Source organism: Thermobia domestica, chromosome 8 (assembly GCF_964235325.1).
Source record: "Thermobia domestica chromosome 8, izTheDome1.hap1.1, whole genome shotgun sequence".
Taxonomy (NCBI): domain Eukaryota; kingdom Metazoa; phylum Arthropoda; class Insecta; order Zygentoma; family Lepismatidae; genus Thermobia; species Thermobia domestica.
In genome coordinates, this window is record NC_137461.1 from 47,569,091 (window position 1) to 47,594,947 (window position 25,857).

General features: G+C 34.6%; 1 protein-coding gene across 5 annotated transcripts in view; it reads right to left on the bottom strand.

Moving 5' to 3' along the window:
- The window catches only part of Ald1 (fructose-bisphosphate aldolase), a 198,876-nt gene that overhangs the window by 18,594 nt on the left and 154,425 nt on the right, over positions 1-25,857 (bottom strand). For 3 of the 5 annotated variants that reach the window (XM_081768432.1, XM_081768434.1, XM_081768433.1), the window contains exons 2-4: positions 12,242-12,445; positions 9,087-9,282; positions 4,593-4,783 (exon numbers count right to left, since the gene is read on the bottom strand). In XM_081768432.1, coding sequence (XP_081624558.1) covers positions 4,593-4,783; positions 9,087-9,282; positions 12,242-12,424 — 570 coding nt within the window. In that variant the 5' untranslated portion in view covers positions 12,425-12,445. Of the gene's footprint in view, positions 1-4,592; positions 4,784-9,086; positions 9,283-12,241; positions 12,446-21,920; positions 22,075-25,857 lie in introns of those variants that run through there. The other 2 variants (XM_081768435.1, XM_081768431.1) reach the window with 2 other exon arrangements.

A 25,857-nucleotide genomic window follows, 5' to 3' on the forward strand; every position in this document is an offset into this window, starting at 1 on the left:
AACACTTTTAAACACAGAGTCAAGAAACTATTTTCTAGGTTGTTGAATATTTAAGTGGAGATTTAAAATGATTTCAATTAAGAGCCACCCAACGTAAAATTGTGTTATATATTAGAATGTATGTATATATATATATATATATATATATATATATATATATATATATATATATATATATATATAGGGTGGTTCAGTAATGTTGGACAGCCCTGAATAAATCGGAAACCAGAAGAGATATTAGCAAGAGTGTGGTGGATCCAGATACTTGTGGAAGGGGGACGTCTTTTGAGGTACCACGCAATGTTACCAGGTCAACAGTGTTGCCAGCTCAGTACAAAGTTGTATTTTTTTAAACGGAACATATAGAAGTTTATGCCATCAAAAGAATTAGTACAGAATGTGAATACCAACAAGCGAAACCGCACCTGTCAGTGTTGCCAAATAAGGAAGTTATAAAGCTTCAAAGATCAAGAAATTAAAGTGTCCGTAGAGCAAAACTAGCAAAAAGGCAAGAAAAATAATACTACGGAATGAAAAGGAGTAACCGAAAGAGTAAACCAAAGAACGCACAGCATGCAGTGAGTAACAGGGTTGCCACAGCAAAGGGGGAAAAATTGAAAATTTTGCAGTTGCTATAGGAGGAAAAGTGCCCATATGACATAATGCTGGAAACACCATAGAAAGTTCATGTAAAATTCAGGAATCCTAATAGCGTTTGTTTGAAATCAATATCTCTAACCGTTTCCGAGATACACCAAAGGTGTGCGGAGTTTGCAACACTGCATAATAATTCCCTCGCCCTCCAAACTACAGGAACGAGTAATGAAAATGATACGCCCAACAAAATGTAAGAACTACACGGGTCTAATCGTCAAATCAATTATGCAGTGTTGCAAACCCCGCACACCTTTGGTGTATCTCGAAAACGGTTAGAGATATCGCTTTCGAACAAACGCTATTAGGATTCCTGAATCTTACATAGACTTTCTATGGTGTTTCCAGCATTATGTCATATGGGCACTTTTCCTTCTATAGCAACTGCAAAATTTTCAATTTTTTCCCCCTTTACTGTGGCAACCCTGTTACTCACTGGATGCTGTGCGTTCTTTGGTTTACTCTTTCGGTTACTCCTTTTAATTTCGTAGTATTATTTTTCTTGCCTTTTTGCTAGTTTTGCTCTACGGACACTTTAATTTCTTGATCTTTGAAGCTTTATAACTTCCTTATTTGGCAACACTGACAGGTGCGGTTTCGCTTGTTGGTATTCACATTTTGTACTAATTATTTTGATGGCATATACTTCTATATGTTCCGTTTAAAAAAATACAACTTTGTACTGAGCTGGCAACACTGTTGACCTGGTAACATTGTGTGGTACCTCAAAAGACGTCCCCCTTCCACAAGTATCTGGATCCACCACACTCTTGCTAATATCTCTTCTGGTTTCCGATTTATTCAGGGCTGTCCAACATTACTGAACCACCCTGTATATATATATATACACTTGTGTACTTCGTGTGTGTATTGTTTCGTCCCTCCTAAATCTATTTTTGTTTTTCTCAATTTAATTTGGTAACTATTTTTTAGTTGGAAAGAACAAAGTTATTGTAAAGAGAAGATGAATTTTAAGGTAGCATAGTGTCTCAAAATGTTAAACTCTATTTTATATTAACTACTTTTACTTTTTTAATTTTTACAAATTCAGAGGAGCCGTTTATGAAAAGTATGATTTCCATAACCAAAAAATGAAATTTTGTTAGGCTATTGAATATCAAATTTTACAATCTTTACCATAAAATTATTTACAATGAAATCTATTTTATCATTTTAAAATTTTAAATAGCAGGAGACCTGCCATTCTGTTTATATGTGAGCTTCTATTCTGATAGAATATATATTGCTGTTAACAAAAAAGGTAAACTTACAAAAGGGATATCTTGGCCATCCTGTCCCTTCTGAATCCAGTGATTGAGACTATCACCATGAGCAGCCTAACGTATAGTCAATGCAAATCTGCCTTATTCTCCCTTCCAAAAAACCTTTTCAATACCTCTTTTGAAAACTTATATAGGACCTCTCACTTTTATATCCTTTATTTGTAGCACAGTACCAGTTTCTCTTTCTGTTTTTAGTTTTTTTTTCTTTTCTTTTTCTTAATCTAAAACCATTTTGAAATTGGAAATTGTCCTGTTATTCTTAAATAAACATTTTAAACTTCTTTTCAATAAACTGCACAATATCATTACAATATCTTAATTGTTCATTATTGTATGACGAAACCATTGGTGTACGGATAGGGCGAAAAGGTATTAATAATGTTGTACTGAACCTCAAGAAGTTACGCAAGACTTTGTTACCATAGTTTGTTTGAGTTTTATAGATGACAACCAACATAGTTGTTTAAATATTGTACGAAACTCTAAATTGTTATAATTGGAAGTGGTTATAGTCTTTCATTGCTAGATATGTTGATATAGTATTAATATATATATTAGTACTATATCAACATATCTAGCAACGAAAGAATATAACCACCTCCAATTATAACAATTTAGAATCTCGTACAATATTTAAACACATGTATATTTGTATGAGATTCTAAATTGTATGGATCGAGTTAACTGTATCCAAAGTCCTTTGTTTAAATAAAAGTGTGTGATTACTATCTATTAAAGGAAATAGAGATGGTTATTGCTGTCGTTATTCTGAATATATAGCCGAGGCTTGAGATATAGTTGTAGAGTACAACCAGGCACGTAGCCATGGGGTGGGTCCGAGGGGTCCGGACCCCCCCCCCTTCGGAACCAGAAATGTAAAAAATTAAGGAAGGATGAAACAATAAGAAACGAGAAAAAGAAGAATCAGAGTTAAAAATATAAAGTTACAGTAAGCGTATGTTTACTCTTTCTTATAAGGAGCTTTGTGTAGAGGAAAATGTGTGTAGGGGGAGGGGGGAGATAAAGTTGAAAATGAATATTATTGTAACGGAGCATTCCAAATTCCATCTAGCTTCATGCTAATCTTATGGACAACAAATGATGATCGAGAAACCTGTTGGATCAGATACTCTAAGAAGAACTTAAGATACTCGGAATATTATATCTTTTTCAATACTTTTTTTATGTTCTTTTACTCGAGATTCTTTATTCTTTTACTCTAGAGATAGTTCATTATTGAAATACTCCTCATTTTATCCTCATTTTATTGTCCTAACAAGCCAATATACGTGTTGCCACTAAAATAGTTCAGATTGATCGAATCCCTGGTGAGTACCCAGAGTATTTCATGTTACCGCCCCCCCCCCCCAGCATTACGAAATCCTGGCTAAAGGAACCAATAAATGTTTACAGTAAAATAGTTCAGAATGATCGAGCCCCTGGCGAGATAACCGCAATATTTCATCATGGGCCTCCCCATTACGAAATCCTGGGTACGTGCCTAGTACAACAATTGTGTATAACACACATTAAGGTGAGTACTTCTGAAATTCCTTGAAGTTCCATGTGATCATTATCAAAAAATGCTTGAAAGAGTTCTTACATCAAATTCAGAGTTAGTATTCAATTAGTTTAAAGGAAATGATCCACACTCAGTAACACAACAAAGAAGGGGATTGGTCTAGAGAAGTGGTCGCCAAGCTTATGAAGCTTCTGAGATACAGTACCTTTTTTAAATCCTACTGTCAGCTACCAACCGAAAGAATTACAAACATTAAAAAAAAAATCTTACATTTGTTTATTGCCTATAAGCTTACATTTTTGGTAAATAGGAAATCAAACTATCCCAATTAGCAAATGTCTAATACACACACAAAAAACATAACGTGCACAACCCCACGCGTATACAATCAACTGTTAGATGAGGCTGACAATGGTCAGTTGCGCGGGAGAAACAAGCAGTTGTCGTCAGCGCCTCCTGTCGTTAGCGTCAGTTCAGTAGAGGGATCAAGGTAAGTCAACCGAAGCGTTAACGTGATCTACCGAAAAATGTCTCCGCGAGCTACTAGTAGCTCGCGATCAACGGTTTGGCGATCACTGGTCTAGAGGTCTCAAAATCCATATTTCCAATCTATGTGGTGGAGTAACCTAAGCATTAAAATATTTCATGTACTGTTACGTGTAACAGACCTGTATAGTAATTCAGAATAGTTATCTTTTTGTAAGTTTCGACTGCAATATTATCAACAGCTGATTCAGCATCAGCAATAAATAATTTGGTATCCTTCAAAGAATTCTTATGTCTCTACCCCTAAAATAGCTAATATTGCTCAAAGAATCAAATTCGTCCTCCATTACTAGATCACCATGTTTATGACAATTTGAACATTAGCGCGTGCTGTGCTATTAAGTTATGATTTAGTAAGTACTTAGTGCTAAGTCTGGTTGACTTCTATCTTCTCATGTCGGAGGTTATATAAAATAAACCTTAAAATATCCAATGTAAAATTTACAGTAAACTTACACCAATTACAACAGGCCTTGAAGTTATGAAACTATTCCTAGAACTAAACTTACATTTGAAATTAATTATTGTCTTTCTAAATAGTTGTAAGATTGACTCATAAGCCATTTCGGAAAACTAAATACACTCACCTCAGGTTCGACGATTGGAACAATACGGTTTGCTTGACAGATGGAAGCATATCGAGCTAGGACGTTAGCGTTTTCCAGAATCGCCTGATAAGATGGTGTGTTTTGCTTGATTTTCAGCACACAACGCCACTTTGCAAATTGACAACCGTCCTTCTTATACTGTGCACATCTTAGACCCAGATCATCCAACCCTGATAAGAAAAATATATATTCTTGAATAAGTTTAAAGAACACACACAATGAATAAAAGTCGAAATCCAGAGTTTTTACTGCATCACAACAGAAGCAATTCAACTTAAAACATGTTGAAAGTCTGATATTTGAAATTATTTTACTCAGTAATAAATTCATGAAACTGGTAAAATATATCAACCCTTTCACTATGGAAGGAGACGGAAAAAAATTTCCCTAACCTGCGAATGTCGATTATAATCGACGTGTTAAAATTTGTCTGTATCTTGGTTTTGTCGATTGTAGTCGCCAAAGGTTTTCTGTGTGATTTCTATTGTTTATCGAAAACAATAGAACACAAACAAAAATGAACGTTACAACTTTGGCGACTACTTTCGACAAAGCCAAGATACGGACAAACAAATTTTAACACGTCGACTATAGTCGACATTCGCATGTTAAGGAAATTTTGTTTCTGTCGACAAAAGTCGACTTCCTTTGTGAAAGGGTTAATTGTACTGACTTATTTATGTCAAATAATAATCGACACTTCTAATATGAAAACTGTAAACACTATATTCAGTGGAATTACAAATATATATTCACTTTGACATATCCAAAGTACTACAAAATGAAAAAATAAATAAATCACACTTCAGAAATTTAAAAACGATCTGTGGATATAATTTAGTTTAATAATAGCAATAATAATACCTTAGAAATTATTATTCCTGCAATTAGAAGTTTCCAAAAAAAAAAAAAAAAAAGTGACATTTTTCTACTGTCTCCATTAGACAGTTTATTGCAGAGATGAAAATAACCACTCGCCCGGAGCGAGAGGTTCATCGGTGTGGGCGAGTATTTTAATATCATACCGAAGGTAAGTAAATTATTTCTATTGTGGGATGTGGGTTAGTAGCTTGTTTCTTGGGCGAGTAAAATTTTGTTGCCTATTTGCATTCCCGGTTTATTGACAAATTATGGTCGTAGTCTAGTGGTTACATCATTGGACTCACGTCCATGTGGTCCCGGGTTCCATTCCAGGTCAGTGCTTCTCAATTTTCGGGGTCCACCCAGCATCGTGAGGCAAACTTGGAGAGTCATATGAATGAAAGACGTGACAGCCACTCGATCTATAAAGCTCCCGATAGGCAGTTAGTGACAGAACACGTGCTCGTTGCTAGTCTGGACGTAGTTTAGCCAGTCGCTGACAGATGGCGTTGGAGGGCTCAGGCCTTCAAATGACTGTTACACCAAGTGTTTTTTGTTTGTTTGTTTGTTTGTTTTATATACAAATTGTAATTATGATTGAACTATGAAGAAAAGAAGTTAAATTTATTTGGCATATTGATCGTTAGTGATTAAAACCAATACCAAATTCCAACATGCACTGATTAACCGTTAAATATATATATTGTTTAAGAGTACGGGAATGTTTGATGGACGCCACAGTATATCAAGTTACAAAGATTATATTGAATTTTGTTTGTTCTATGATTAACAGAAACTTCGACCACTACATTCTTTCCTTAGAGTTTGTTTTTTTTTAAGCATGTCCTTTGGTTTCTTTCTTCAAATATCTATTTCTGTGGTCAATACCAAGTAAACGTATTGCGTGACACAGATCATTGACTTCTTATGTCGCCAGTCCGAAAATAAGAGAAATATAAATTAGAGACAACTCTATTCTTAAGAGTGATACAAGAGTGAAATCTGAACTGGAAAAAAAAATCAATTAGTCAAGACATTTACCTGAGCATTATATATTAATAGCGTTATATTTTTTTTACAATCTTTAGCATGAACGTTTCATCAGCTCTTTCCAATTCGTAAAAAAAAAAAAAAAAAAAAAAAAAAAAAAAAATCGTGGTGAACTAATATTTTATATACACAATGAAAATGACAAGGATAAAATATATGTCATCTAACTTAATGGATGAAAATCAAATTTAATACAAAAAGTTATACCGATTAAAATAACCTCTACCGTTTACAGTTCAATATTCAGACTCCCTGATTTTCGTTCTTCAATGTGGTTTTTAGATTGCCTAGTTTGGTTGACAAAGATATTTAAGGAAAAAAGGATTTTCCAACTAGCATAATTAGACAAAAACTGACTCAAGTTGCTATATTAGTGGTGTGTTGAATACTGTTGGTAGGAAGTGTTACGGAAGACTGCACATGTCTAGCTTAATGTTGGTTAGTTTGTGGTTGTCAAGTAAAACAGAGGTTGCTGAGAGGAACAAGATGTAATGAAGATATAGAATATATGTCATAAGGACGAAGTTTGGAAAGATTATGTAAGTATATGAATTGGGAAAGATTCAAGAATGTAATTATCACAAGATTAAAGATCAAAGGTATGATTTAAAGGACAAATAAAGTTTCTAGATTTATATAAGAAGAGTGATCACGTGAGTGATTTATAGTGCATTACGATTACAGATAATTGAAGATAAGTATACCGGAAAGCTAACTAACAATAGCCAACAATTTCTCAGCCGCTTTGAAACAAATTGAGAAAAAATTTCGCACAAAAAACGTCTTTCACAAGTTATTCTTTAATTGCACAAAATTTTACAGTTCCTAAAATGTATTTTCTTCTTTTTAATAGTAACGAATATTTATTAAAAAGACAGTAATAAGAAACAACTACCTTTTCCATTGTAATATACGAGTGAAGTGGTGTGTTTAGAGGTGTACGAGTGTATATAAAATTAAATTTAGTGAATTCAACATAATTCTAGGTTTTAGTATTTTGTATAACTGGGGTATGGAGTGATTCTTTGAGTTTTGATATATTCCAAGAAACTGAAAACTGAACCTAATGGCAACGAACATGTTTCGGGAAGCTGCAAAAGTAAGCATTTCTTTAAATGTCGTAGCATATGCTTGTAGTAATTACTCTTAGAAAAGAAATAAAAACATACATTTAATAGCATGTATGGAATTAACAATGTAAGTTTTTCATTAATCCCCAGTTTCAATATGACTTTTGCAAAACAATCCTCATTTATTACTATGATTAATATTACCCTTTCTATTTATTTGTTTTGCAAATTTGTTATTAAATAATCTGATCACACAATTTTCCAGACAGAACTTTAAGATGTTCCTGAGCAAGGAATCAAAAATCTCTTACATTTTCGTTGTTTAAGAATACAAAGGGCTACTATCTACTTGTGTTGCTCTTGTCAATTTACTTAATAAAATATGAAATACGATATTCGATACTTTAACTGAAAAAGATAGTATCCTATTAATTATACAATCTTTCGTCGAAGTGTTAGAAACAACCAGGGAAACTAACATTAATATACAAATATTCAGATCATCTCTTGTCCCCCCTTCCCCCTCCCCCACACACACTCTTAACGTCCAATAGCCGCCATTGTCTGTAGAAGACTCTTCCACCCAAGCAAATTATGTTCTTATGTTTGTAATGTTAGAATCAGATCAGATTTGTTCAAAGCTAATATTATACAAATAGGGCCTAACTCATTTAGATTTCGAAATATCGCATATGTTTAAATATTCGATAGGAAATACACCATATCCAAGCTTATGTAACGAAACGTGTTCAGGTTACTGATTAAATAATATATAATGCTAATTGAATTTGAAAGTGCAAGCGAAATTGGGTTAAGTATAGAGTTGCCCCTTCGTTTTTTTATAAAATTTAGGAAAATTTATAGGAAAAATGAGGTAAGAAAAATGATTTGGGGTTCTTATGTGATGTTTAGGTGTGTAAGTTTGGCAGTAAAGTTATGTTTAATACGGGAAAAGTTATGTAGAATTGGATACTATTTGCAATACGCGAAAGGTTTCGGTGATTCAGCAGCATGGTAGTTGTATAGGAAGGCGAATCTGTATATTGAATGTGATATTTCCTCATTGAGTTTTACAGAATTATATAATAACGAAGAGAATTATTAAATTTTTATGAGAATCACAGATTACTGAATTTAAGTGATGGACCCTAATTGAAGCTTCCATGAGAACCGGTTCCCCTTCTGTTCTAGTCTAACTAAAGTCTTGCCGGGTAACCTAATCTAAACTAACCTAACAATGTTTAATGTTTTAATTGCTTTTTTGTAGGTTTGAAACTGGAGGGGTAACTCTAAACTTAACCCGAGAAATTTTTAACTAGACGAAGAAGAAATTAGTAAAATCGTATCATTAAAACTTTATTTCATTTCAAAGGAAATAGAAAAATAATTTCTCATATAAATTAAGACGGTGTAGATGCTGTACGCTGTTAAGAGAAACAAATCTGATAAGATAATCTCCATTCTGTGCATATCTATAATTGCGATTACTTACCCTGTGTTGTGCATTCATCTTCTGAGCCGAACAATGGAACAACACCCTTGTCTACTTTGATTCCTGGAATGATTCCTCTGTCTTGGATTAGCTGAGAGAACGGAGTTCCATCATCTGCTTTCTGGTATAAAGTCTCGTGGAACAAGATCACTCCTGAGATGTTTCCTGACACGGCCTTGTCGGTTGTGAACAGCAGCTGCATGAAAAGAATGCGTGCTTTAAGGTTCCTTTCAGTATTATATGAAAATGTGAGTTAATAGTTTAACATGAAGTTCAAGCCACATATACATTATATTATTACCAAAGATTGTACGCAGATCTTCCGCATCAAAGACCGCTAATTATTTAAATTACAAGATACATATATAATATCACTGCAAGCTAAGGAAAGGAAGCTTGACTAATGTAGGCTCTTATATACAGCATTCTGAAACTGCATGAACCTTTCTTCCCTTAGTTTCTAGCGATAAGTTTTACCCGTGTGACTTCTCTCAAAAGCTGCCACTCCATGAAACGGAACCTAATTACTTTAAACTAATTATTATGCTTTACAAAATTTCTATGGATCTTTTGTTGCTTTAATTCGATAAATGTTAAGTGTCCTGCCTTGTAAAAATAAATTATTGTAACATTTTATATTTGGGTTAGTTTTGGTTAATAACTATCACAATTAGTGAAAGGTATTATAGGAACGTAAATAATAATAATAATAATAATAATAATAATAATAATAATAATAATAATAATAATAATAATAATAATAATAATAATAATAAGCAACTGATCAGGGCTTTTGAAGCATTTAAAATATAATCAAGCTCATAATGAAAACTGAAGTTTTATTATTATTATTATTATTATTATTATTATTATTATTATTATTATTATTATTATTATTATTATTATTATTATTATTATTATTATTATTATTATTATTTGACAACAGTTATATTGAAAGAATGATACACAGAGCTTTTTAATAAGGACGAAGAATCCACAATTAATCTACATAGGGACAGTTCGACAAAAATTATTCCAACTAAGGCATTTTTTAAAAATGTACGAAGACAAATATAATGCTACCGGGACGCGCCGTATGTGTAATAATCGGACTGTTTTAACACTGGTTAGAAGTTGAGAGTCCCTTTTTAACATTGAAGCTATATTAGACATGGACCTCTAGTTTAAGTGGAATCCGAACTACCGTATTGTGTTCGCATTTCAAGGATCTTCCAACGGGAATCGAATCCGGAACCTCATGTATCTAAGGTTTGCTCCCTACCCACTAGACGAGCCCTAACATACAATAAGAAGAAATATTCTGTCTCTTCTGCATATGCGAAACAATGCACATTTATAATTCAGTGTATTTGTAATCTTCCACAGTAGTAAGATATTCTTGTATTGAATGAATATTATAATCAAAGACAGAAGAAATAAGTCATTAATACAATCACGGAACATTAATGTCACTTATATACAATACAGATAATTTCGACAGTTGTATTCTTTAGGTAGATAATAATGGCTTAACAGGTCTGAGTTATAATTAATAAAAATAACCACTTCAATTAGACAGTACACTATGACATACAGTAGCGGAAATCGAACCTATTCTATTTTCGCGACGAACTTTTACTCCTGAAATTCAAATTTTTACTATTTCAGGTAGAAATAAGATCTCGATTGAAATAATATTTCTCAAAATATATTTACTATGACTTTTTTAAATCTTAGAAAGTATGTACTTTTAACACTGAAAATACTTCGATGTTATCCAATAAATACTCTTTGTAATAAGTAACTTATTTACAAAGTAAATGACATTGAAATACCATATCATAATAAAATCAGATTCTTAAAATAACCCTCCTACAGAGCACTAAATACTAGATTTAAGTTGCAGGTTTCAGAAGACAAATAGTAACAGATAGTCTACTAATTTCCGTATTTTGAATTGAGAATCCTAACATCTAATTTTATACAGAAACAAAAATACTGAATGTCTAAAATTTCCATTGAAAATTTCTACAAACGATTTCCATAAAACTGCATATTCTACTGTTATTTTTTTTTTAATTCAATATAATTCTTTACTCAGATTCTGAATAGTGTGGTGATATTTGGTATTATATCTGTCAGAATAAAAATTTCAAATATTTTGTTATTTACAAATTTTTGTAAGAAAAATTCAGTTTTATTCATTCATTATAAATTTTAGTTTTCTATGTCCACGAATATTATATTACAATCTTCATATAATTTTCTATTACATTATTGATGACCGGATAATATTGTTTGACACATTTAAATATGAATTATTCGTTTGTGTTCTGGAATCGAAGGTTTGTCAACATTGTGGGTGATGTCATTTAAAAGAAACATTACAGTATATATACAGAGTGTTAATGACTATAACGACAAACCTTACATCAAAATAAGAGAAAAAGTTCATATGAACCTGTGGGGAAAGCACATTTTCAGAACTAGGGCTGCTTAAAATCGTCTTAAAGCTAAACTTCAACACACGCTATTTCGAATTCGAAAACCGTGCTTTGGTGGTCCATATTAGCGTATATGTACACATTCCGAAAATGCATTTTCATCAATACGCAATGTGCGCAAAGGGTTTCCTACAGAATATAATTCCCTGGTATGCTCCTCACAGAATTCTCAGATGTGCTCTGATTTCAAGGTGGTTCCAAAGAGGCAAAAGGTAAAATTTACAACAGTGAACACTGAATACTTCGGCGGGAAGTTGCAAGTCTTAGGAACCGCAGGGTCCATGGTTTCTAGTATTAGGAATAACGCATGCTGTGACGTGTTTTGTCACGTATATTTCACATTTTTAAGCGTGAAACAAAATATCGCAGCTCGTATGTATGTATTTTTTTTTTTACATTGCAAAGATTTTTATGTTATATTTAGGATTTCATTTATACATATAATCACGAAAGATAGATAATAAAGGATAGTGGTGTCATGCAAATCCATCATGTAAGTATCGCATCAAAAGTTATTTTACTATGAATTCTATAGCATATTTTCATATGGTTTATCTAAATGTTTATTATTATTATTTATTAAACCATGATCTTCAGAAAATATAATTGTTTATGTTTATGTTTTGCGTAATTTTATATATAGCTACTTACCTGTCTGTACTTTCGTCGATTTTCTTCCGTATTTTCCACTCCAATATCAGCCAATCGCTTGCCCATGGTAGAGACGGACTCATCAGCAGCCAAGATACCCTTTCCAGGTGCCACGATCGCATTGGCAATGGATTTCAATTCCTCCTGGATTTCAGGTGCAGGGTAGGAAAAGTAGGTTGTCATCTTGGGAAATTAAAGAGAAACCTATAAAAGAAAAAAAAATATCTACATGAAACACACATACCTGTACGTAGAGCATTTCAGAATGGTCAAAGAAGTAAATACAACGCATCTAATTGGAAGAGATTTGTACATCCATCTTAAAAAAGAAATTAAGCGTACAGTTCTCTTGTGAAACAAGAAATAGGGAAACCAAAAGTGGATCAAAAGATTGCGATCTTGGCCAATAATTACTTTTTTGGATCAGGGCCCACAAAATTTTTGAACGGCCTCTAAATCGAGTTTTCGTATTTTCTACAGATTAAGCACATTACACTGAGTTAACTGATAGTTTGGGTTTGGCTACACTGTATGTAGTTCTCCAGATATACGGCATATTATATATTATATATATATATATATATATATATATATATATATATATATATATATATATATATATATATATATATATATATATATATATATATATATATATATATATAATTAAAATATGTTGGATCTTTTGATCAAGAAACTTTTCACTTGAATCTGTATATGGTTTTGCATAATCCCTGTTTCATAAAGGGATTATATGATTTGATTTGATTTGTTGCTATTTTACTTGAGATTAGATTAGTGTTATGTTTTTCATAACCCTGTACATAGAGAGGTTTAAAAATACGTGAAGGATTTCGAACAGACTAAAAAAAATTAATTGATAATCATGAATAAAGATGTCTGGAGACCTTCAATAATGCTTCAATAGAATGAATAAGCAATCTTGTTGATCTAATGAACCGCGCACGCGAATTTCACGCACGTGCTTCCAAGTTTCATTTCTAGTAGAGGAGCATTAATTAAACGTATTGTGGTGATTCGGATTCTACTGTGCTGTAGGTTCATATATCCTCAATGCTGAAAAAGAGGCTAAACTTTAAAAAGTAAGCAATAATGTTTTTTTTTTTTTTTATGTAAACCTTATGAACAATGGTTCAAAATTGTATACAAAATAAGCTCCCCATAAAACCGAAAGAAAAAAAAAAGACTCTTTTTCAATCTTTTCCAATATACAACTGTTATTACTTTCTTAATGAAAATCATTAAAACCAATTCGTTGTTCAAACACATTTTGGAAAACAAGTGATGAATTAAAAGTATCATAAACCCACAGTTTTCGAGAGGTTACAAAATTAGGAAATCTATTTGCGTAACTCTTATCATAACGCTGGATTACACAGTTCGAGAGCAGCTGAGATTACAAAATGCCGAAAAGCGATAAGCTTTAATCTTTGTATTGACAATGTGTCAAGAACTTTGAACATATGGACTTTCCTCTCAACTATCGGAACAAAAGCAAATGGAATAAATATTACACTGTATACGAAATCTATACTTCAGAGTCTCATTATTTTCCGCACCTTTTATTTTTCCTTCTAACGAAGGGCGCCCGTTTTCCACGATTCGGGAAATTTCAACTTCCATAGTGTCTGACACTATAAATACGTCTATACAATTTGACGCGTGCATTTAGTACACAAAGTCCCGGGTTTGACTGTCGGTGGAAAAGCAACGAACGCACTATAATGGCTCACATCCCACTTTAAGTTTCGTCCTATAATATTCTTGCTGTTACCAAAAGACAAATATCAACCAATTAATCCAAGCTCTGAGATCAAGTGTCATTATTATTATTATTATTATTATTATTATTAGAGGAACTGTACCAAAAGTGGGCCCCCATTTTGTTTTTTCCATATATCTAAGAAAATATCGATCAGAAAAAAATAATATTCAGGCTGAATATAATATGATATGTAATTGCTTTGCTTGTTTCTTCCCATAACAATCAAGAAAAAAATAGGTTGAGAAAAAATGGATTTTCATATGGACTGCATTTTCGGCATTCGAAAAAACTGTTCCAAAACCGGGCCCCTTTAAATTTAGATAAATTACACAAAACGAAAATTTGTATTACTTAAATGAGTTATGCATTTAAGCTAAAAACAACATCCTAAACACTGGGGATTGAAATAAAATGAAATATGAATGTTTAAAAAGACTTTATTAGAAGAAATTGAAGCAAACTCCGAAAAGTAAAGAACACACTAAAATTGAACTTAAAACTTAAATATTCTACATTCTAGTGGCCGAAATGCAATCTGAGAGTCTTTTTCTTAACTCCAGCACAACCTCCACTCTAGATTAAACTTGTAAACTGAAAATGTCTAAACTTAAATATTCCACATTTTACTGTCGGAAATAGCAGATCAAAAAGTCTTTTTTTTCTTTTTTAAGCTCTAGAACAATCTTTCAAATAGACTAAACTTGAAGACTGAAACTTTCAAAACTGAAATATTCAATATTCTACTGATAGAAATAAGAAATCTAAACATCTCTCTTTCTCCAACCTACTTATTTGGCATTAAAAAAAAATCCTCAAACTTCAGAACCAAAACTTCCAAATTAAGCGTGATAAATGAAATGTTTCACAAAGTTAAGACTTCTACTGGCGAAAGTCACAAATATAAACGACTTTGGCAGTCTCCTCACAATCTACATGGGCCCACTAAAAGCACATGACACAATGGACCCAAAGTTCAACTCTCGTATCACTCAAAAAAGTTTCAGTGCAGAACGTGCAGGTGGCATCGTTATCCGTGGACGATGTTTTCCCCGGTGGAACGTTTAAAGTTGAGAATATTGTTGATGCTTCCTTATATCAGAGATTGAGCCACAATTAGAATCGTCTTCCTTGGCTCTTCCTTTCACCTTCAGCGGTATCTTTTACTTTCCTGGATCAAAGGATCTTGATAATGATTTGACACTACCATGTCCTCGACCACGATATTGAGTTATTAGTTTCGGCTTTGTTTTGGGCATTTTGGTCCTCTTGAAGATTGTAAATAAATTGCACGAATCATGAGAATTTGGTATGAAACATATCTTTTAATTTTGCACAACATAGTAGGGGCTCGCTTTAGGATTGACAAAAGGGCCCACTTTACGACCATACATGTTTCTACTTTCGCTGCAAATAATTTGTCACTCCTACGTCTAAATTACTAGCTAATTACATAGAACATACCTCTTACCATTAAGATTAAATAAATAAATAGTTGGTTCAATTATCTCTTTACTAACTATGGAAAACAATGCTTGCTCGTCGGAGCTTCAAAACTTTCCACTGTATGAAAACTCGTCAGATGTTTATTGCAGAACAAAGGATTAAATGATCAACACAGGAACTAGCGCTGCATGCAACAGTAACGGTAAACTACAATTCAGCTTATTTCTAGCATTCTACGCCAATACCCGGAGCAGCAATTGAGGGGGCCCGCTTTATGGACCCGGGCCCGGGTTTGGTACAGTTCCTCTATTATTATTATTATTATTATTATTATTATTATTATTATTATTATTATTATTATTATTATTATTATTATTATTATTAAGTATTCTGCCTATTGGCAGGTTCTAAGACTAAGGTTGGTTGATTTGTTTGTTTGTTTGTTTGTTTGGGCCTGGAAGGGTTTCTTCCACGTTTTTCGATCTTCACTCCCAATAACTCCCTCTTAACTCCCAATATTTTCTTCTGATTTTCAAATCATCGATCAGTTGTGTTCTTGTTCTTTCTATTCCTCGCTTTTCTTCCATCTTTCCTTCTATGGCGGTATCAAGAAGACAACTTCTTTTCAAGATGTGTCCAATCCAATTGACCTTCGTACGAAGGATGTTGGCTAAAAGCGTCCTCTTCTCTCCTATCAGTTTTAAAACATCTTCGTTTGTTACTATCTCTCTGTCCATTTTATCTTCTCCATCTTCCTCCAACACCACATTTCGAAGCTTTACGTATTTCTTTAATTTCCATAGTGTCCAAGTCTCTGAACCACACATATCATATAGCACATTTAAATATTTATTTTTCGTTTTTATTCTGAAATCGAGATTTTGTCAAAATAGTGTTGAAGTCATTCGACAGAAACAAAATGACAGGCTAATTTCAAATAATCTAAACAGAGTTGTTTTAAATAATGAACCCGGCACACTGAGTTTGTGGAGAAAAAGAAACCCATACACTGCACAAGTGTAATTTGGTATGGAATAATTCTTGCTAATGCGCGTACAGTGGTTCAAGTCTCAATTTAAACTATACGTCTTCGTCCTGTACTTCTGAAAATGAAATGAAATCTTTAAGTTTAACGTCCCACAGTTATGCCGGTTAGGCTAAAGGAGACTGTGATAATGAGAAATGAGTGAAATGGTGCAATGATGAAAGTGGGAGGAAACGGGAGAAACCCGAGAAAACCCACGTGCACGGTGTTTGTCCACCACAAAGTCCACACGGCGCGAGCTGGGATCGAACCAGGGTCCTGTACTTCTGACAAAGGGTGTAAATACCAACTAGTTAACAGAATGTCTTCATTCTTTGAGTAACGTGTAACAAATTTTGTGTGTAACAAGAACAAATTATGTTACGTTGAAATACTGTATTTTAAATGTTGCCAAGTTAATGTTTAAATAAACAATATGGATGATATTTTAATTATTCATTAGTGATTACTAAGGCCTGTAACAAACATCTTGGCATTTCAGCTAAACGAATAAAACGCAAGCTCCGGCGTGACGTTGTCAAGTGGTAAAGAGGTATGGCTATGGGTAAGCAGACAAACTACAGCACGATCAGGTAACAGGAGATAGATGTGTGCAAAATAAACGTGGCAATACCGCTGGCCTCTCATTTGCTAGCAGCATTTAAAGGGAACTTGGAGCGCCATCAAATGCCAAGATATTTTTCACGCCGTTTAGTTATTTAACATTTTAAATAGTTTCATGGAATTTAACGCTTACACCAGTACAATTTCTTCCTCCCAGAGTTAACTTTCCGATCTCCCTGCTCCGGAGCTGAGGTAAATTGAGTTTACAAGTCACTCTTGCGTAGACAGGGCAATTTCCCGCCCGGTGCAATGCAATCATTTGCCGCCCTCCCACTTTTTCCAGAAAAAAAATAAATTAAAAAGCTACGATTTTAGGTATGCTACCTTATCATGAACAACTAACTACTGTTCGAGAATTGAGTTCTTGTGTTTGACAATCAAGCAATTCATGCTGGGATTTGTTTGACCATTTGCTTTAACACTGTCCATATGACAAACTAATGCGATCTAAACATGGTTTATGAATGTAATATTCAAATAGAAGGTAAGTTTAGTAAATTTAACTATCATCATCATGAAGTCTGTTTCCAACAACAAATATTAAATTTAAATAATATAATTATAGCAGATTTTGCCGCCCCTCGAAGTTGCACCCAGTGCAAATGCACGTGTTGCACTATGGTAGAGCTGGCCCTGTGGGTAGAACACGCCCTTTAGCAAACAGTGTCCAAGTGCGACCCCTTAACATTTTGATTTTACCCTCGGGATTAAAAAAAAAATAGAAGAACGCTTGGTAACTAACAGACAGTTTTACAAGTCAATCGTAAGTAGTTAACAACTTCTCAGATATTTTAGTTTTTAAAGCAATGATTCGAACAAACTAGCTCGTCTTATCTTGTAAATTTTATGCACCTAGTAACATTTGGAATATTTTAACGTTTTCTTTAGTTCTTAAATAGATTAGTTTAAATGAGCTCTTCCAATAAAGAAAATATAAGATTCAAAATCAGTAGCATTTGTAACTTATTTTGGGATTTTTTTAAAAAAATCATCTCTTGCCAAATGCTTTAATAAAGTTCATCGTGTGAGTGACCGAAGACGTGCATCGAAATAGCCCTAGACTAAAATAAAATACTTTTACGAGTTAACTAAACTGTTCTGATCTACTTTTTCAAGAGTTAACGACCACTAAAAATATGGGAAGACAAGAAAAAAACTATTTACTTATTCTTTCAGTGTGTTCTGTTAATATTTAAAAGAAAAAAACTGAACACCGAAAGCACGTACTGAACCTCATATTTTCCTGTTCGTCCAAGAATATAACTTCTTCCGCCATTCTAAGCATGAAGTATGACAGCTAAAAGGAAAGAAACAAAAAAGCACAAGAGAAGAGATAGTATTTTAACAGGAAGTTTCGCAAACAAACGATATATGAGGCTACAAGACGCGTGGGGAAAAAAATAGGAAGCTTCTGTAATGTATACCAGCTGTGACAGGGTGATCTGAGATTATTATAGTTCGTTCCTGTTTTTTCGCATTTTGTAACACAAGCCTATACCATTCGGACAAATTTAACTTGTTCGTTGCGTAATATTGTTACGTGAAGCACACGGTTATCACATTTTTGGCTTACAGCCAATGAATACGAGAAAAGCCGCATCACATTATGTGACTCGTGATAAACCATCGAGAAATGTTAATACAGGATCTAAAAGGCATTCTTTCACTATTATATTTGACATGCAGACGAATGAAATCAATATATTGTTAAATATTGATTTTGTGAATGATGCCTTTTTATGCTAAATAGGAGAGGTATACAAAATCTCAATATTCTCTATGATACAAAAGGTCCAGAGTGCAGCTAAATATTTATGCACATTATTATTATTATTATTATTATTATTATTATTATTATTATTATTATTAATATTATTATTATTATCATCACTGGCAGGGCAAATATTCACACACTTGCAGAGCTGTCAGTATCGAAATAAGATTCTGGATAGGAAAAGAATCTTTACAAGTCTTGAGATTAATTGAATGGGTTAAATTAAAAAGGAAAGTTTCCAGTTTATAGGATGTTTTCCTACCTACTCGTACCCATTTAATTATTATTTGTGCTCTTGTATCAAATACTCTTCAATTTACAAGAAGGAAGAAATTGTCGTAAGCATTTCTCTGCAATAACAAGAATATAAATGGGAAGGTCAGTTACACGCCAGTGGCGGCTCCTGACGGAAGTTACATCGGTAAAAAAAATCATTGCTACCTTCTGCAACTAAACTTAGTATGCAATTAAATTTTAGTATGCAAGTTGATTGCTGACAACGAAACAAGCAAAAGAAAAAAAAAACCTCCTCTGGAACTTTAGTCGGTGAGGGTTAGTTTCGGTGATATAAGGTGCCGAAAGCATGGGAGAAATGAACTTGAGAGGGCTCTAATTCAAAAACAATGCAACGTAGCGAGTACGGTTTAGAACATGACACTCGAAGTCATTCCTGCTCGATTGAAAAATGTATGCTTCAAATCTCCGCAAGATGTGTGTAAGGAATTTCCCAAAGGAACGTAGGGATCCCCTATAACCTGACAAGTAATCTCTACGTACCTTTAGAGAATCCCTCACACACATCTTGCGGAGGTTTAAAGCACACATTTTTCAATCGAGCAGGAATGACTTCGAGTGTCATGTTCTAAACCGTACTCTCTACGTTGCATTGTTTTTGAATTAGTGCCCTCTGAAGTTCATTTCTCCCATGCTTTCGGCACCTTATATCGCCGAAACTATCCCTCACTGACCCAAGTTCCACAGAACTTCTTTTTGCTTGCTTCGGTGTCAGGAATCAGCTCCCGAAGTTTGTTCAAATAGATGACAGTACTTATGTTTCGGGGTAAAGAATAACACCAGCTCAACTATTAGATGTAGGTCTTGTAGTACTGGGCCCCTCCAAACCTTGGACCTTTCCCAACAAAAATTTCTGGGTAAGCGCCTAGCCCAACCCAGTGCACAGTATGATTAACACTGGCAATGTATCAGACTTGTCATGTAGGATCGTTTAAGTACCATTCTATTATCCTTAATAGATGCCTATGCTTGGAATAGTTTGAAATTTATTCACTGTGTTCAGTTGTTTTTCCTAGTCTTTTAAAGAATGAAGTCATACTGTTAATCACAGTCTTTCACATGCAATAAACAACCTTAAGGACTACCACAATAACCATACGAATAAAGATGCACAGTTCTTATCTATCTTATTGTTCTCAACTCTTCAGAATTGTGACACGTCTTTAGATAGTTATCTCATCAATGCTGTACAATAACATTTTTAATTGCCTGAAGGAAAAGAATTTCCGCACGAGTCAACCACTGCAATGGCTATTATACGTCTAGTACCGCCAGAAAACAATATTGGAAAGAAATATGATACTGCAGCTAGCTATTATCATTGAAAACTTAAGCGGAAATTCCAACCAGTTACAAAAATGCAAAACAGTTTCGTAATATATATATAATTATGTTACCAGTTATTATCTTATAGTTCATTATAATTTAACTAAGTTTTACTTTGAAAGGGAAACTACAAAACAAGAGAAAGTTATACAGTGTGTTTCAAAAGGTTAGGACAGAGTTTATTTCCTTGTCATGTTAAGGATTTTTGAGGTAGGAAACTTACAGTAACGAAATGTAAGAGTAAATTCCGTAACTATGGACCGGATCATTTAATAGGAAAGTTGTGAGTGCTAAGGATGATTCCAGGATAGAAATTACCAATATGAACAAGGAATTGTTATTATATCCCCAGGCGGGGCAAAGCGCGAGCTCAGTCTGATAATCCCTTCTCCTGAGCAGTGATTTCAGATTTTCCCCGTGGGATTTTCAACACACACGAAGTGAAAAGCAGAACTTCGCAAATATTGGTGAGGCATTGAGTACGAACCGAGATATAGCTCCGGGGATAAATTTGGTTGCCCCGTGAAGGGAGGGAGAGATTTCTCCCTAGGCCATCTTCTGAAATCATATTGTCCCTAATATATGCCTCAATTCAATACTGAATAAAATTCACTGGAAGCTGCATGGGAGAACCTAAAATCATCAGATTGTATAATAAGTTTAAAATAAACAGTAACCTCTCTTCTCGTATCTTCGCCCATGTCAGCACTAGGGCAAATCCCAGGGGAATGAGGGGGACATATCCCCCCAATCTTGGAACTGGGGGTACTGTCTACCCAATAATGCAATTTGAAATGTGTTTTTGGAGAAATGTGATAATGTGTGTCCGACTGCCACTTCATTTACATTGCCTGATATATAATATACAAGAGGTTCACCTCAGAAATGAAGATTCATCTACCGTAATATGTCTCATCCCCCTCCCCTCAAATCTGCCCGCCTCCCAATGTTGAAGACATCTTTGCTGCTCTGATCCCCCACAACATTGTTTTTCAACTTCTTAAAAATATGAACATCGCTTAAAAAAATTATGGGAACGGTCTTACCCGTGCCCCCCTCCCCCAATGTTGACGATAGATTTGCGCCTATGCATGTCAGCGCTTTAATCTTTCATGCAAGAGATCACGAGTCCAGTTACTGTTGAAAGTGCATGTGGTTCGCATCCCACTTAAGCTGTAGATCCATTTCTCATGTAATCTCGGTGCTGAAAAGCGGACGTTAAACTCAGAACATACGAAGTAAAAACACTTAATTCCAAACACAAAATATTACGCAACAATCACAATATTTACGTAAAATAGAATGCGTGATTAAGTTTGGTATTTTATGGTAATAAAAACTATTAATTTGCAACTAGAGAAAATACACGATATTCTAAAATTTAAAAAAAAAAAAAAATAGTACTTACGGTACTTATCGTAAAACGATGTCTTGCCCGTGTCGCTCACGCGTGTGAAATGAATCTAAACTTACTTCCGAGAAGCGATCAGTTGCAGGCAAAAACCACTATCCAACCAACCAGCCTATCGCAACGTCAGCACTATGCCTGCACAAGAGTATGACGTAAAGTACTACGTGATAAGCGTCACCTTTGCTTCGTTCCAACAGACACTAAGAAAAAAAAAAAAAAAGGCGAAAGTGCTCTTCGTGCAGAGTTGTTGCACCACACTCCACAACTAAAGTGAAGTAGGACAGCGAGTGATCGGAGGTGGGACTGCAGCCAAAAACATCTGAAAATGTTAACAGAAGGCGGAAGGAGGAGGAGGGGAAAAAACGAAGAATTGCATAGTTTCAAAGGATATTGAGGTAACTCAAGGTTATGCGATTTCATGCTTACGTGACCATTTATACCGGAAAAAGAAAAAAAGAAGAAGAAGGAAACAAAAGCTACAATGAATAACAATTACGGCTATTTAAAACTTTTTAAAGTCAATTACAATTTGCAGCTGAATATAAATACACAGGATGAGACAAAAGTGAGGATATGTACTGAATGATAGACACCGTATTTAAAATGGATCTTCTCCGCTGGTTAGTGCCTGGATAGTGCGGGCGTCTTTGGTACTCGAGGTTTCGGGTTCGATTCCCTGTGGGGAAAACAGAAATTTGAATGCGTTACAGTGGTTCGGATTCTACCTAAAACTGTAGGCCCACGTCTCATATACCCTCGGTGCTGAACGGGGAGGTTGAACTTCAACAACCCACATCAATGTATTTAAATGCTATGTTATATATGGCTGCACACCATTCGATGCTTCCAGTTACGCGTAAAGCTATCTGTTGGCTATATATAGTTAATTTATATGCTTTCGGAACGAAAGATCCGGGTTAGATTCCGATAGGAACTCATGTGGTCCAGATTCCACATTAAATAATAGGTCTACGTCTCATGTAGTCTCGGTGCTTAAAGGGACGCCAAATTACAAACCAACCAACCAAGCCCCAATTATATAAAACATTTCTTCCATAATAAGGTTTTCGGACTTGAATCCATGAGTTCTTACTTTTGAAAACATTTTCGTACATCATAACGAAGCACATTACAATCCGAAACTTTCAATAGGAATTGTCTTAGATTGCCCTCCATTCCAGTATTTTATTAAGAGTGTCTTGAACTCTGGATTGTTCAGCATAACGCACTGAACTAGGTAAAAGCCAATATTGTGATTTGAGACATTATGCGAAAGAAAGAAAGAAAAAAAAAAAGAAGGAAGTGCTCTTCATGTAGAGTTGTTGCACCACGCTCTACAATTACAAATAAAGTGAAGTAGGACAGAGAGTGATCGGAGGCGAGACTGCAGCCAAAAAGATCTGAAGGATATTGAGACAATATGGAAAAATGTTGATACGTACGAACGAAGTCATAAACTGGAAAGGCTTGGGAATGGGAACAATTACTGTTAGCGGATTTGTTGATTTGGAGTTCTAGCGTCCTGCTCAGCACCGAGGCTATATGCTTAATATCGGATCCGAACCACATGAACTACTTACCGGGAATCAAACCTGTCTATGACCGAAGGTGCGTAAGCCTACCATATGGCCACGAAGGGGTTCGAAAAAAAAAAAATCACCGTTTACTTGCTTTTATAACCCGCATTTAAAGCTAAGATTAAGGTTGCAGTTTATACACGGACCGGTAACATCCCAACACCTATTTGGTACATGCATACTTGAAGCATGAGTTGTCATTGGTGTTAGATAAACTTGCCTACCATTCAATTAATATAAATACGATGTCTGCTAAAATAAAATTCTGTGCGAATGTAGAAGTATTTTCATTTTCAGCTCTTTTCACACAGCTAAAACTTCAAAACATCTTTCAGACTAGTTGCGGCTCATGTATTCGAGGACATAATAGGCCTACAACCAGGGGCACAGCCATAGCGGGAAACACTGACTCCGGACCCCCCCCCCCTAAAAAACTTCCTAAGTCAACATACATTTGTTACTTTCTTAATAAAACTATACACGTTTACAAGGAAATGATTGATGTAGCAGGAACATTGGTTTTACACTTCATCTATACTCTTTCTCTTATAAAAACAATCTAGTTATATATATTTCTAAAAATATAGGTAGAAGTATTTTACAGTTACTTATGAGGATACAGAAAAATACCCGTTTAATACTTCATAGACGTGTGGCTTGTAGTATTGAACCCTAGCCGAAGCTTGGTCCTCTCCCCAACAAAAATTTCTGGGTGCGCGACTGCCTACAACTGATCAGGTGAATTATATGCTTTCCAAAGCTCTACGAATAGTTGGTGAACCAACCGTCATTTTTTCTCTCTCTCTCGCTAATATTAGTCTGATATAGAATATGCAGTTCAATGCTAACCTTATCACGTCCCGAACCAAACTGATTATTTCTGTTTATTTCATTTACGATTCTGAATACGGGATGATCATCAAACATGTTACACGAACTTAGGACACTATTGTATCACGCTCGTAATACAAAGATGAAGTTCGGGGAGCCCCCACGGAATTCTTCCTCGGAGGAAGTAAATTACCATTCCCGGGTATTTTGAGTTGAGTTGATTTTGAGTTTAACATCCCTTTCAGCAGCGAGGCAATATGAGATGGGACCTACTGAGATAAGAACCCGAACCACATGAGCTCCAACCGGGAATCGAACCCGGGTCTCCCACGCCAAAGGCGAGTACGCTAACCGCGTAGCCACGAAGAAGCTCTCCCAGGCATTTTGAGTATTTGCATTACAAAGAAGGATGTTTATAAGAAAATACCTCTCCTTTCTGTATAAACGAACGAAAATAAAAATGGAAAGTGACGCATAGGATTTCTGTATAGATTCTTCATAAACACTTGCCTTAAGATTTCCCTCTTATTAAACTAGTATTTCTTCTAGGTATACTTCTGGGAAGATTCCGCCCTCCTTTCGAGTTGGCCAATCTTCCCCTGGCGCTAAGATCAATTACACTGAGGTTACGTGTTATCCTTGTGCAAGGTACGTTCTTTAGCACGTAAGAACAATTGTTTACGTCCTTCCTTCACACAATTGTGTAAAGTCCTGTGTACCAAAATACCTAAATAGTACCACATTGTATACCAAACATTTTGATCTTCCCCTCTTGACAAAGTGTTTAGGAAGAAAAGCCTGGTAAAACAATATTCTCATCTTTCGGCGGGATCTGTTTCGATTCCCTGTGCTACACATAAAATTTTAACTCACACAGCCTCGATGGCCATATTAGTTTTGCTCAACCCCAAATAAGCTGCAAAACTCGGAAAATCTCTCAGCCAAGACAACTAGAATCGAGATTGAGACCGCCAGACTATGATGCAATAGGTTAGACCATAAAAAGATCAACACAGTTTTAATTTCTTATTTAGTCAATGAACTATGGTAAAGATGTTTTTTGCTTTGAGCGTCATTCTCTATTATTGCTTCTTTGTTTTTGTATGTGTAGTAAGTCAGAAGGCACTGACCTACTTAATAATAACTGGAGAGACCTTGTAACTCGATACAATTAGAAACACGCAACTAACTATACACAGATAATAACACAACAGAAAAAATAAAGTATTGCCATGAAACTGTCAACAGCACGCCACTCATTCAAACTACGATACTTCACTTTCAAACTTTTATACTTTGTATTACATATGATATTTCAAATTAATTACTGAGTTTCATTTCACATTCTGAAACTATGGTACGATTCCAAACTATAGTGATCCAACATTCCAAGCAGAAGTGACAAATTTATCAGTTTTCTCTTAATATAAGAAACTACGATAGCCTTCCAAACTATATGGGTCCAATATTCTAACCACAAGTGATAGATTTATCAGTTTCCTTTCAGTAGAAGAAACTAGGATAGG